The 14,227-nt window shown below is 35.0% G+C and overlaps 1 protein-coding gene across 2 annotated transcripts; it reads left to right on the top strand.

Moving 5' to 3' along the window:
- The first annotated feature begins 6,666 nt into the window (after nucleotides 1-6,666).
- LOC132755366 (uncharacterized) lies at nucleotides 6,667-14,226 on the top strand. 2 transcript variants are annotated; one of them, XM_060746238.1, is made up of 5 exons: nucleotides 6,667-6,732; nucleotides 7,201-7,386; nucleotides 12,083-12,236; nucleotides 12,721-12,826; nucleotides 13,651-14,226. In XM_060746238.1, exons 2-4 carry the CDS (start codon nucleotides 7,201-7,203, stop codon nucleotides 12,738-12,740), a joined length of 360 nt encoding a protein of 119 aa, XP_060602221.1. In that variant the 5' UTR covers nucleotides 6,667-6,732; the 3' UTR covers nucleotides 12,741-12,826; nucleotides 13,651-14,226. The 2 variants fall into 2 exon arrangements, with proteins under 2 accessions (XP_060602221.1, XP_060602220.1); XM_060746237.1 differs by lacking the exons at nucleotides 12,721-12,826; nucleotides 13,651-14,226 and having other exon boundaries at nucleotides 12,083-12,706.
- Nucleotide 14,227: the final 1 nt, after the last annotated feature.

Here is a 14,227-nt window from a genome sequence, read left to right as displayed (position 1 = left end):
AAAGGAAAATGAACTCTCACTTTACATTATTTTAGTCAGATAGAGTAAACCTCCCTGTAAAAAAAAGGAAAAATCACTCTAACCTTAAATTATTTAACCCCATTTATCGAGTAACCCTCCCCTGAAAACAACAAGGGAAAATCACTTTAACCTTTTCATTTTTAAGTAAATAACGAAGTAAACCCCTCCTGAAAGAAAAAAGGACATTACTCTAATTTTTATTAGTTAAAGTCAGATAAAGTATAATTTCCCCTAAGAAAACAAAGGGAAATCACCCCTTACCTTTCCAAATTAATTCAGACATAGCAACCACCCTTGTAGAAAAAGGGAAATCACTCTAACATTGAAATAACTTATCCCGAAGAGTAAACCTCCCCTGAAAAAAAAGGGGAAACACTCTAACCTTTCATTAATAAGTCAATAGAGTAACCTCCTCTGAAGAAAACAAATTAGAATCACTCTAACCCTTTTCATTATTAAGTCAGAAGAGTAACCTCCCCGAATGAAAACAAAGGGAAATTACTCTAACACTTTCTTATATTAAAAACCAGATGGGCTAACCTCCCTGTAGGAAAAAAAAAGGGAAATCACTCCACACTAATTAATTAAATCCCAGATAAAAGTAACCTCCCCTGAAAAAAGGGAAATCATCAAAAACCTTCTTTTCGTAAGTTCAGATGATTTAGAGTTAACTCCCCTGAAAGAAAACAAAGGGAAAAATCACTCTAAACCCTTTCATTATTTAATCCAGAAAAGAGTAACTCCCTGTAGAAAAAAGGGAAATTAAACTATACCTTTAAATTTATTAATTCCCGAAGGGAGTCAACCTCCCCTGGGAAAAACAAAGGGAAATACAATCTAAACCTTTGCAGTTTTAAGTAAATAGAGAAACCCCACCCTAAGAAAAAAAGGGAAAAACCCACTCTTACCTTTCTTTATTAAATCGGATTAGAAAACCCCCCCTGAAAAAAAAAAGGGGAAAATCACTTTTACCCCTTTAAAGCAGACAAGAAAACCCCCCTGTAAAAAAAAAGGGGAAATTTCACTCTAACCTTTTTTTTAGCAAATTCAAAGACTTACCCCCCCCGGGGAAAAAAAGGGGAAAAAAAACCAAATTAACCGTTCATTTTTAAATTTAAATAGGTAACCTCCCCGGAAAAAAAAAAAAGGGGAAAATCCCCTAAAAACCTTTATTATTTACCTCCCCTAAAAAATTGCAAATTTCCCCCGTAAAAAACCAAAAAAAAATTTCAACCTCCCCCCTTTATTTTTTAATCCAGGTAGAGAAACCCTCCCCTTTAAAGGAAAAATAAGGAAACTCATCTAACCTTTCTTAAATTAAAAAAAATAGACAAACCTCCCTTAAAAATTTTGGAAAATGCATAAAAAACCCAAATGGAAATTTCACTTTACCTTTTAAAATTTTAATTCAGAAGGGGTTTTCCCCCCCCTTAAAAAATTAAAATTTTGGCCGTCCGATTTTAAAGGGAAAAACCCCCTCTTCCCTTTTATTTTTTCACCCCCCCTAAAAATTAAACAAAATGGCTTAACATCAAAGGTGAATCTTTATCCCCTTTCATCAGAGTAACCACCCCGAAAAATTTTTAAAGGCGTTAGGGGCCCAAAGGGGAAACAACTTTTTAAACCTTCATTTTTAAGTCAATAGAGAATCCCCCAAAAAAAATTGCGAATAAAAAAAGGGGAAAATTTCACTTTTACCTTTCACAATTATAGTTTTTAGGACGAGACTGTTATGTGAAATAAAAGGCCCCTGGTGGGGAAAATCGAAAGTTTTTCTTCAAGAAAATTGGCCGAAAAAAATTGTTTAAAGGGAAAACGCGAGATGCCGCCCCGGGAAAATCTTTCTAAAAAATAGGTTCGATACTTTAAAATTTTTTTCCGCATAATAAACAAAAATGAAATTCAATAAAAAAAAAATTTAAATTTTTAATTTTGTTTCTCTTCAAAAAAAAATTCAAAAGTATTTGGTTTTTTCTGATTATTTTGGAAAAAACCAAAAGAAAAATGTAAAAAATTTGGACGCGCCATTTTTAAACCTAAACCCCCCCTTTCACCCGGGTTTTTTAAAATAAACATGCCAAAAGATTGTTTTTAAATTTTTTATCAAAAAGTCTTTAAATTAAGGTTATTGTTTTTTTCCCTGGGGGATTTAAAATGGAAAAATTTTGCAATTTATGCTTTTTATGAAAAGTTTAATAGAGGAAAGTGCCTCCTAGCGCAAAATAACATTTAGGAAAAAGGATGCATGTCCGCTCAATGCGGTTAAAGGCCTCAACAGATCAGTAAGATCAGGAGACCCAAAGTTGTGTTGTGTTCGAATCCCATATTATTCCGAAAATGATTATGTCACGGTATTGAGTTGTTCTCTAATTACATGAATTTGGGGAGGGGAGGTAGTTTGTAGGCGGCCACATAGCTTAGTCAGTAGAGCCGCAGTACCGTATTCCGAGGGTCCCAGGTTTGAGTCTCGGTCAGGCTTCACATTAAAAAAAAATATATATATTTTTTTTTAAATGGAGGTATTACTCATGGCGAAAAAAAGTATTAAGTGAGTAAAGTATATAAAGGATCAATGTAAAGGGATCCTTTTCAGGGGAAACCTCAGAAGATTTTTACAGTATAGAATTACCGTCTGAATGCAAGTGTTGTATAGCTTTGGAAATTGTACATCTTATCTCTAATTCGTGCTGTACAACTAAATCCTACCGTCTGTTGAGGCCTTAAGATTTGTTAAAAATTCTTTAAAACTATTCAAAGAGTTACAGAGCAGGCATAAAATAAGTCAAATAGGCATTGACTCATAATTGCGACTATGGGCATGAAGTGAACCATATAGATATTATACAAGGACGTGCCTTGATGTGGTAAATAAATATGCAAAGTTTCTTTGATCTTTTATCACTAACTTTCTTACTGCATCATACCAAATTCAAACACGCTTCACATTACTCCCCTATTAAGCAGACAGTGCAGTCGAGTGAATAATTAGTTAATTAATAAATGCATGACGGCGTAAAAGGGAATGAATGCAGTACACACGACGTCAATAAATCAAAATAAATAAGGCCTTCCCACCATATCTACGTATTTTCAATGCCTTTCATATGCAGAATGTCTTTTATCTCTTTCTATATGGACACTATGTTATTCAAGATCGTCCGTGAAAATGTGTCTATTTTGGATAATAGTTTTTATTACACAATGAGATTACACTTTATGAAAGTGATCCGTAATTATAGTGCGATTTTTATATATGCATATGGATCTCCTCAACACATATGGAGCTCAAATGCAATTTTGAGCAGCGATTCCTTCGTTAGTAGCCAAATCTCAATAAATGTTTAAATCAGGATTTGTCTGAATGTTAAGCATCGCTCTGTATTGAGATTTTGTAAAATCTCTGGATTTTTTAGTCCGTTTAGTGATACACATTGCATGTTTTGGACACACGGAAAGAATATCTCAATGAAGACTACATAGAAATCAAAACAAAAATGAGTAATATAGAGGAGAGTCAGGAGGGTAGAATCACATTTCGATTTTCTTAAAAAAATGATTGAATTTTATATAACTGTTTAAAAAGTTAAGGTTCACATCTGGAGCAGCGGAAATTCACACATACTTTTTAACGATGTTCATTTTTTGAGATACATATGGGGTTCTATCCCTGTTTTTTATTGTTAAACAAAATGCATATGTGTTTCTAGGCCAAGGGCATGTGTCTTATGTTGTCGTAAATGAAAGAATTGAAAGCATATAGTCCAATGATAGGCCAACGATCAGTATAGTCGGACCGAAGGGCACTAGTAGTTACCCTCGGGCTTCGAAACCATAAAAATATTCAATATGCACCAAATCATTCGGGTCCTTAAAGTGTATAAAGCTATATATCCAATGCAAAAAGTATTGTTTGGATTTAAAAAAAAAAGAATACTTCCAAAATGCTTGTATGAAATAAAACTGACAATAAATTGCCATAAAGAGAGTGGCGCATGGACAAAAAATGCTAAAAGGATAAAACCCTACTTAAAATAGCAAACTAATATTTTGTTCTGGAACATTTTATTCTGTTTACGTAGTATGGCATGTTAAACGTTGCAATATTCAATAAATTAAATTTTTGTCCTATATCCAATATCTATATTGTATAACTCTTATTTTATATTCTACACCATAATATTTATTCATCATTAAAATATTTGTGTGCGATAATTTTCTATATGTATGTTCTATATTTGAAAATATATTGTATAATTAAAATATTTATCTACTGAAAAATATTTATTCGATAATTTGAATCATGGGATAGAACACTTAGCATACTAAGCCCCGCCTATAAAGTAAGCACGATTAAACTAGACTATAGTGTAGTGGAAATGATCAGCGTCCCTTGTAAATAGTGCATATGCTTAATCCTCCTTATAAATGTATATGTAAAAATGGAAATAGATTTTAAAGTCTTCGTATAATAATGGTTTTTCATATGCCTAATAATTTAACCACGATATGAACCTATGTGAGGATATCATGTAAGATGCATTTACATAAAAATACATGGAACATAAATCGGAATATATCCCCTATATGAAACGAAAAATACCAACAAGAAGATTTTTATTTAATACGTTTTGTTCTAAGTGCCATTTTGTTGTTTTTGAGGAAAAAAAATTGAAAAGATTTAGTATTGCATATTTTTTTATTTATTGTCGGATTTTGAAAATTTAAAAACTACTAAACGTGGTGTCGGGAGAACAACTCAATATCGTTAAAGATATGTGGATTTTAATATTTCCTTGCTTAAAAACCTAAGAAAACATTTGGAGAGAGAACAGTCTTTGTAACTTTTTTCAAAAATTGTTAAAATCAAAGTGTTCAATGTGACTTAGAACATTTTGTCTTTTAAGTTGAATTGATTTATGTCACATAAAACACTATGCTTTATCTTTAAAAGTATGCCAAAAATGTTCTAGGCTAATTATTCCTTGATTAGTAGTCTTTGAGACCACACTATTTCGAGACCATATACATCTATGACGACCATATTTTATCCACCGCTTCAGCGACGAAATCTCCATCGCGACCGATTCTGCAAAAGCTATGGCCAGTGTGATAATAATTGCATTAATATTTATTTTTTAAATTCCTTAGTAAGAATTGATTACACAGTCCCGTAGCTACTGTTTCAGAAGGCCACATTGGAAATAAGATATATATGATTGTTATTGTATGTTCTTAATGTGTAACCTTCTTTAAATAAAGATATTATTATTATTATTACTGTCGAACATAGTTTATAATGTCCTCAGTCAATCGCCTGTCACTTTTCAACGTCTCTCTCGGCGATTGACGTCACCAATGTCCTTGAAAATTTCTTCTTTCTGCCTCTCCCTTATTTTTCTTTTTTTCAATTTCTCAATTACCCTTTCTTAATCAGTTATTTTAATAAAAAAACTGTGCTGTGGCTACCTTAATCTTAACCTTAACGCAAGTTTTTCTTTTACAAGTGACATATGAATTGTGATTGCACAGATAAATGTGATATAACTAAAGTCATTTTTCTGACAACGTCAAATATGGCTCATGACGTTTCGGCGTATTTTGAAATCTAATTGTGTCATATTGTTAAAATATACGCTTCATAAAGCGCCTATTGTCAGTGCAAATTTATACTGCGCCGGTGTGCGTTGCCATGCTTTTTTTAAATCGCTGTTACGTACAATATCAAATTAGATATAGCATGTAATAGTTACCGTACGAGGAATAGGTCTGCATAGTATTTACTGATCCGGTGACGATTTGAAGACCTACATTGTTTTTCTATCCATACATCAGTTTTTAACTCAGTATTTATTAATATATTACTCACAAGAAACATATTATTTATGTACTATATCATGTTTAAGAAAGCATTTTAAAGTCATGCAAAGATACCACCCGCTACGCTCTTGTAATTCATTCGTTCACAAATCAGGTGTTATTTGAATGTTCTCGTGTTTTTCTTGGGGTTTCATTATGTAATAAGGTCAGGTAATGTACTTGTTAAGTTGACAGAACTTGTCGAGAAGGCAAAGGTAAGATCATCTTTTTGATATATGAATACATAACATATTAATAATATATATTAATATTGAGGAAGATAAAAAATGTTTTCTAATCATAAAATTTTCTAATCATAAAAACGGAACACTTTATCTTTATATGTAATAAATTTCATGATAAATAAATGATCCGGCTATTTCTAATATAACTAAAATATACGATTTTACGAACAGTAGCCAGTTCCTTTTTCTCACAAATAATCTGGAATATATGTTATGAGGGTCCTTACAGCCGTATGCGCTAATTTATTTCTATTAATTTGATGAAATTTGATAATTAAAATATATATCGACCCTTCTTCCTTTTCGAATTGGTCATTACCCCCACCCCCCCCCATATAAATTTGCACAATTCAGCGTTATTTTCAAAATTTCTTCGTTTACGGTGAGTATTGTGTAATGCACGAGTTTCTCGACTTCACATATTTTCAATTGTATAGAGAACAATAGAACAAAAACAGGTCGGTATATATTTGCAGACCAGTCTGTTAAGCGATCGGTAAGTGATTTACTAGTCTGGATTACCTGCCCTTTGTCTAAACAAAGAGTCAGGCACAAACCAAATAATGGCGGCGGCGATGGAAACGGTAACTTTACGAGCAAATAGCAAAAGGTGGTTCATTGTGATAGTATTGACTTTCTGGTCAATATCAATGGTGTAGTTTTCATTCGTGTAAAGTGTTCTTATGGAGCTATTACTTATGATCAGATTTTACATTCCTGACAAGTTGAATATTTTTCGGACAAATTTACACATAGTGTAATTTCGGACAATATATATTTAATTGATAACTTTTATCTTCATATATCCTTATCGTGGCTTGTGACAGCATCTTACTGTACTGAAGTAGATAATTACTGTACATTGTGCGTAAATTATGTCCTTGCATATAATAAATGCATTATCAATGATCATGTTTCTTTAAGAATAAAATACATTTTAGGTACATTCTAACAAATATCCAATATACATTGAACTTCTTAAAAAAAATATTCTGAAAACCTAGGTATCGAGCTGAAATCTGAGAATTTCAACACCCATCAATATTGAATAATTAAACATAATTTTATTCAATTTCAGATGGATCACAACTACATTAGAGCCCAAAATAGGCTGCCTGGTTTCCAGGTAATAGAAATGCGATCTGGACCTGACCACTCCTATGTCAGACACAAAGACTCTACCCCTCAGAAACGGGGAAGTAAACGAAACTTATCGACTCCAACAGGAAAGACACCTAAACATGAAAATAAACAGATTGAACTGGTAAATTATTTTTCTTTTACTACTGTGGTGGTCACTGACCTAACCAAAATATAGTGGTGTTTGACCTTGGTGAGATGGGACGTCCCAGTATTCCCTCAGTCCACATCCTGGTTTCCTGTTGAATGGACAAGCAATAAACTGCTCAGATTAATCTATCTGATTACATCCGTGTGTCAAAGTATCCAAAGAACTTGAACATCTATGTAAGTTTGTTATACCATTATAGATTTACTATAATGGTGGCAGCGGTGATTCAATTCTAGCTGCGGCCTGTATTTTTAAGACGCTAACCAGTCTTCGACCCCACTTAGGTTTTTGTACCATTGTGGTTTCTAATTAGGATATTTGATACCGGTATCATATTTTTTTTCTTCTATTGTTGTTCCAAACCTAGCTATTTTTGAAAGAAAATTGCAGAGGATTTTTTAAGAGTGATATTTTCATAATATTGCTTATTTTCAGGCAGAAAGAGGTGTGATATTTTTTATATTGCATAATTCAAAGAGCGATATTTTTTTTTTAATATTGCTTATTATAGTTACTGTAAGGCACAATATTGTAGTATTGTGCAGGCATGTGGAATAAAATAAATTTTATTTCGGAAATTGGTTTACAGTAACGGTAAGTGGTACTTTGCATGACCTATTATTGCCTGATATTTTTAATTATTTGTAATAAAAAAATTGTAATAAGTAATTATAAATATGGCAATGGCGATGGATAGGGCGGACACAAAAGGCCCCCACACAAATAAATCTAAGATTGCGATTAAGTTTGCTTTTGAGGACGAGTTGGTTAAAATTCCGGGGGTTAGTAAGAGGGTTGCTGCTATTCTCCTATCCATAAGGGGGGCTGGCGGTGATATCACAGCCGACATATTGTCTGCAATATGTTGTAAAAAGTTTACGGGTGAGGAATTAGATATGATAGATTTTTCACCAAATGAGGTTTTGGAAGAATTCCCTAAGAAACAGGAGGCTTTAGGGCATCATACTGTAGCTTCTAAAGGGGAAGGGTCCTTGGATAAGTCATTTAGGTCCTTGGATCAGTCATTTTTTGACTTTTCGGAACCAAAGCCTGGGGCAGTAAAGCCCGTTGTGGCCAGAGGGTCAGCTGGGGTGAAAAGCACTTCAGTATTTGGGCATAGAGAAGGTAGACCTGTGATGGGTGGGGATAGCATGGGGTATAATGGGCATATGTTTACCACGCCTAGGGTTCCCAAGGCTATTCCCTGCTGATTTTGGCGTCTGAGCGGTCTCTATGGAAAGAAACAGGGGACCCACCTCATTGGGGGATAATGAGTTTGAGCCATTATCTCATGGGGGATGGGAACCAGTTTATCCTGTAACAGCCAGGTCAAGACTATCGTTAGATAAAATGCCCACGAATTTAACATTTGATGGCAATTGCAGTTGGGAAGCTTTCATTTTTAAGTTTTCCAGATATGCTGAGATGTGCCAGTGGTCAAATGAGAATAAACTGTGTGCGTTGTGCTTGACGTTAGAGGGCAAAGCTTTAGGATTATTATGTAATTTTACATAATAGTGGTGAAGTGCAATCGTATGCTTCTTTATACGATAAAACTGGAGGCTCGGTTTTGGTGACCAAATCTCACCAGAGGCAGCTCAAGGGCAATTTTATCAAGCTTTTCAAAACCCGGGCGAATCTCTTGATGATTTTGCAGACAGGTTACGTGCCTTAGCCGATAAAGCCTTTCAGGGGGTATGTGCCCAATTTATAACAAGTCAGGTTATAAGTAGGTTTTGCCATGGTTTTATTAGACCAACAAGCTGGGTTCCATGTTTACATGCATGATCCATCCACGGTCGAACAAGCCAAATTATTGGTCCGTAAGTACCAACAGAGCCATGAGGCCATTTTTTGGTAGGAGCAAACGCAGTGAAAGGTGTGAAGGAAAGAGGGTTCTTCAGTCAGTTACTGATAGTTATGAAGTTCATTCTGATGAAGATAACTCTTCTGTGACTTGGGAAACTGTGATAGAGGCTATTGAGGAACTTGAAGATAAGTTTGAGAAGGCTTTCACAGTTGATTAGGCTTAGGTCAAAGGGTAGCCCTAAAAGTTTAATAAAATGCTTTTAGGTGTTTTAAGGCTACAAGGTTGGGTCGATATCATGTTTATTCTAATATGTGGGTTCTTCTAATCCCAAATGGGGAAGGGAATGGGATAGAATAAAATGTAGGATATCGATCTGGGGGAAAATCAGGTTGTAAACATGGTGTTTGGATCCAGGGACTGCCATGTAGGAAATCAACTTGAGGGAAATTCCTTGTAGTTGGAATAAGTCTTGGGGAATAAAAGCCTGCCCTGCCTCTTACCAGTTAGTACTGGTGGGGGTGAGGGTAGCTGCAGATAGGAACCGCCATTGGGGTAATTAAATTTATCTGGTGGTTAATCAGAGAAGAACTACCATGGGGTAATTTAATTTATCTGGTAGTTTAGTTGATTGCATACCATAGACTGATCACTCATATAAGGTGGTTTATTGGTTTTGGGAGCCACAAGGTAATTTGGCGGGATGGTTGAAGGATCTATCCCGGTGTAAGTTGCTGCAGCACAGATCAAATCGTAATCATGGTAAAATGATGTAATGTCTAGTACCATGTGGGAAATCGATTTGGGACCCAGAACAAATCGTAATCATGGTAAAATGATGTAATGTCTGGTACCATGTGGGAAATCGATTTGGGGTAAATTGCCTTGCGGTAGGTGTCAATTAGTATATGATGGCCCATGAATTTGGGGATCCTTTATTGACGATGTAGATGTGGTGCTATTGGCAAGTAAAAGATCACTTGGGTCACTAAGGGTCTTGGGAAGCCTGCCAGGGAAGGAACCAAAATCTACGGGTTTCAGGTTAAAATCGCATCTGTCATTGAGTGTGTTACAATCAGTCTTGGTAATTAGGAACCTTGGGAACGAATCCAAGGAGTGTAAGCTCATTATCTAGGAATCATCTTAGTAATAATGAGTTGCGTGCTTATTGGTGATTATGTTTCAAAAGGCCCTAGAGTCCATTCTGGTGTTATTTTCAGAAATCTGAGTCCCAGAACTGAGATGTTTGGTAACAATATAGTCACCATTAAGAGAGGGTTAGCTCCCATATAGACAAGCAAGTTGCATCTGGTCAGTTAAGTTCACTGCTATGTAGGGGGTCACCAAGCACGCAGTTCCCGTCTCTTCTAAGCTAGATGACCTATAATGTCATTTGGTAGGTTGCTTGTTAGGCCGACAGGCAATTTATATGACAGTTTGTATGGGATCTATTTGGATGCAGGCATCTGTTAATAGTGATCATTACAAATGTTAGTACAATATTGGATTGCGTGGTTGGGGGTTTCTTATGGCAGAAATAGAATGAGCATATTGCAGAACTGAAGTAGTAATTGTCATGATGTTATCTGTTAGGTTGAGCTCTTGAAATGATGTCAGAGCTATAACAGTTATCAAAGGAAATGTGTTGTCTTTTTGGGAGGTAAGAATATAAGACTGGAGATTTATGATTCATTGTGGTTATTTAATGTGGTTTCACAGCTTGTGGGTGAAGGTTACTTCTTGTTGGTTATTGAATATAAATCTGAGTTTGGATCGTTTATTGTCCAGATAAGGTCTTATATTGAGGGATTGGGTATAATCCTAGGATGCTCATGCTGTTAAGCTGGTAGATGTGATAGGTGTTGCGGTAGTCTCTAGATATAAGCTGCATATCCTTGCATCTGAGTGTGAACCAGTGCATGAGTGGGTTAGAGTGTTTTGGCAGTAGTAAGAGATAAGTCTTCAGTGAATCAATTAGACCTGAAGGAGGTTTTATGTTTGTTGGTGATTGTTAGAGACTAATGTTGGTTAATTCTTCTCAGGGTGCTACTGGTGACAATTCATTCTAATAAATTCTTGTGGGCTGCTCAGGTTAATGAGTGAGTCGTAGAATTCTGCATAGTGGGCTGCTTAGGTGATTGAGTGAGTCGTAGAATTCTGCATAGTCGGCTGCTCAGGTAATTGAGTAAGTCCTAGTGGGGCTGCTCAGCTGATCAAGTCATAGCTGAGCTGCTCAGGTGATTGGTTTATGATAATCACCTATTTGGTACATGTACTAGAGCAGGGTACAGTACCAGTACTGGTAAGGATCCAGGAAATCATTCAATAGGCTCGTATTGAGTGCTGGATTAGATACTATAAAGGTCTTATCTGGCAGCCAGCCTTTTCAAATAGGACGGGGAGGAGTGTGGTGGTCACTGACCTAACCAAAATATAGTGGTGTTTGACCTTGGTGAGATGGGACGTCCCAGTATTCCCTCAGTCCACATCCTGGTTTCCTGTTGAATGGACAAGCAATAAACTGCTCAGATTAATCTATCTGATTACATCCGTGTGTCAAAGTATCCAAAGAACTTGAACATCTATGTAAGTTTGTTATACCATTATAGATTTACTATACTACTACCTTCTATTTTATTAATCAATATATATACTTGATACAGATAGATATATATCATATTGATATGGATATGGATTTGGTTAATAAGTTTAACTCAAATAGTTTTTATAACTTTGAGTTATTCTTTTATTCAAGACAAGACCATGCTCCTTTATGTTTTACAGAATCTTATAAACCATAAAATTTCAATATTTACATTGAATACTTGTTAAATGTACATGTCGTATTTTATATAAACCTAGGATGAACGAATCAAGCATAATAGATGGTCGGCTGATGAGAAGTCTTTCTTGAGGGAATACAGCCAGGCGTCAACAAGAGGAGAATCTGAAAATAGTTTCTGGAACAATTGTGCGACAGCCATGAACAAGAAGTTTGGTGGAAAAAACAGAACAGGTAAACAATGTTTTGAAGCTTTGCTAACATTAGTCTGGTCCTATTAAGTCTGATTTTTCTAGGCTCTATTTTTCTTCAGCTATATTATAAATACATTATGGACCATGCTCATAAACTTGCTTGGCATGACTATTGTCAACATATACAGTACAGCTAATACATTGTTTTTGTCCTTGACTTTCAAAGAACCTTGACCTTGATAGAAAAATATGAGCAAAATCGACTTTGGCTTGTAACTGCTTGGGGCATTGTGTTTCACAAACACATCTTGTTCTATATAAAGTTTATTTTATTAACGATTATTACCTACATGTATGTTGAGAAGTTTTGCAACCTTGAATGTTATAAGCTTTCGAGACAAACTGAGAAAAACAGAATGAGCATGGTACTTTGAGGACCACTCTTATTGCTTTTTGTAAAAAAACAAAACAAAAATTTCATGTTGCTTTAAACTACCATTTGATATTGATAATGGTCATTTCAGACAAAGAGCAAGTGTGCTGAGACGTTAAATACTGCTGCACTGAGACGTCTAAGGACCTATTCAGAGCTAAAGGAAGAGGACATACATGAGATCATAAAAAAATTATGTGAGTATTATTTTAATTTAATTAACAAATAATAATATTAAAATATAATACTAAGCCGAATACAAATTATGCAATGATATATTTATACCCCCACAAACAAAAGTTTGAGGGGGGGTATATTGGAGACATCACGTCAGTCGGTTGGTTAGTCGGGCGGGCTATTGGTCCGTCCGCATATATACGAACATTCTTGTGGCGCAAACTACTTCCACATTTCTTGAGTGATTCATTTGAAACTTGGAATGTTATCACACTGATGTGCAGATATGCAATCAATCCAGGTTGGCATAGTTATGTGCTCTTGAACTTAGCCAAATTTTGTGAAACTGCTTATAACTTCCATCTTGGCTGTGTATACTGTGACAAATGTGCGTTGTGGGGGTATTAATCATCTTTAGTGATAGTTCTTGTTATAATTTATATCGACTGAAGTCAATTCTTTTTTGGTATCACAGCATAATTATTTTAAAGATAAGGAGTAAAAAATGGGATAATAAATTGACATTATTGATTAGAAAATGTTAGAAATCTCTAGCTTTCATTGACATTTGCAGTGCACAAGAACTGTAACTCTACTTTGTTCTGTTTTAAATTCTTCTTCTTTGAGCATAACTTTGTCAACTTCTATGCAATGTCAGGGGACACATCTGTTTCAAAGAAACATGTCGAGTCGATTTAAAAAAGAGCTTTTTTAGCTATTTTAATTGGATATTTACGCAAATACTCAGCTGATCTGTAAACTCGAGTTATTACTGAAATAAAAGATTTATTAAGTTAAGGTGTCAGATGTGCATTTCATTGCTGTATTAAACAACATTTTCCAGGTTCCAGCTCTTCACATGAAGTTGCAGCCCACCTGTTGTCGTCACCCTTGCGAGGAAGTATTATTGTGGAACTTCTGAATGAAATTGAATTTGCAGCAAAAGAATGCTGCAACAAGGAAAGTGTTTTGGCCCAAAAGGAATTCTGTGACTTGACTGATTTTAACTGGCATGAACTCATTGGTGAACTTCTTGAACAACAACCATTGCTAGCTGATGTTCTCTTGGCAGTGTCACTACCAACATCAAAAATAGGGAATACCAACAGTGTTCATAAACTTATACCAGTTTTATCAACTGTGTTTGGAATGCTGATGAAAACCAGATACCAAGAGCTGTCTTTAGTTCAGAAGATCATTGCAATGACTTTGGCTAATGAACAGACAAGCCAAAAAGTAAATTGTGTTACAACTATGTTTTGTTGCCTTCAGACATTGTGTTAAGAGCCCAATGCCACAAACTATTGACTAATCAAAAAATTGGATTGAATAAACTAGAAAAAAATGTCTCTTAAATGGACATTCCCCTTTATCTGGTATAAATCAGTGAAGTATTTAATAAGATACGTCTTAAAACATTG

Source organism: Ruditapes philippinarum, unplaced genomic scaffold (genome assembly GCF_026571515.1).
Source record: "Ruditapes philippinarum isolate M1 unplaced genomic scaffold, ASM2657151v2 ctg183_1_1_1_1, whole genome shotgun sequence".
In the NCBI taxonomy this organism is placed as follows: domain Eukaryota; kingdom Metazoa; phylum Mollusca; class Bivalvia; order Venerida; family Veneridae; genus Ruditapes; species Ruditapes philippinarum.
Note: the sequence above shows the minus strand (reverse complement) of the source record. Positions and strands in the feature narration are given on the sequence as shown.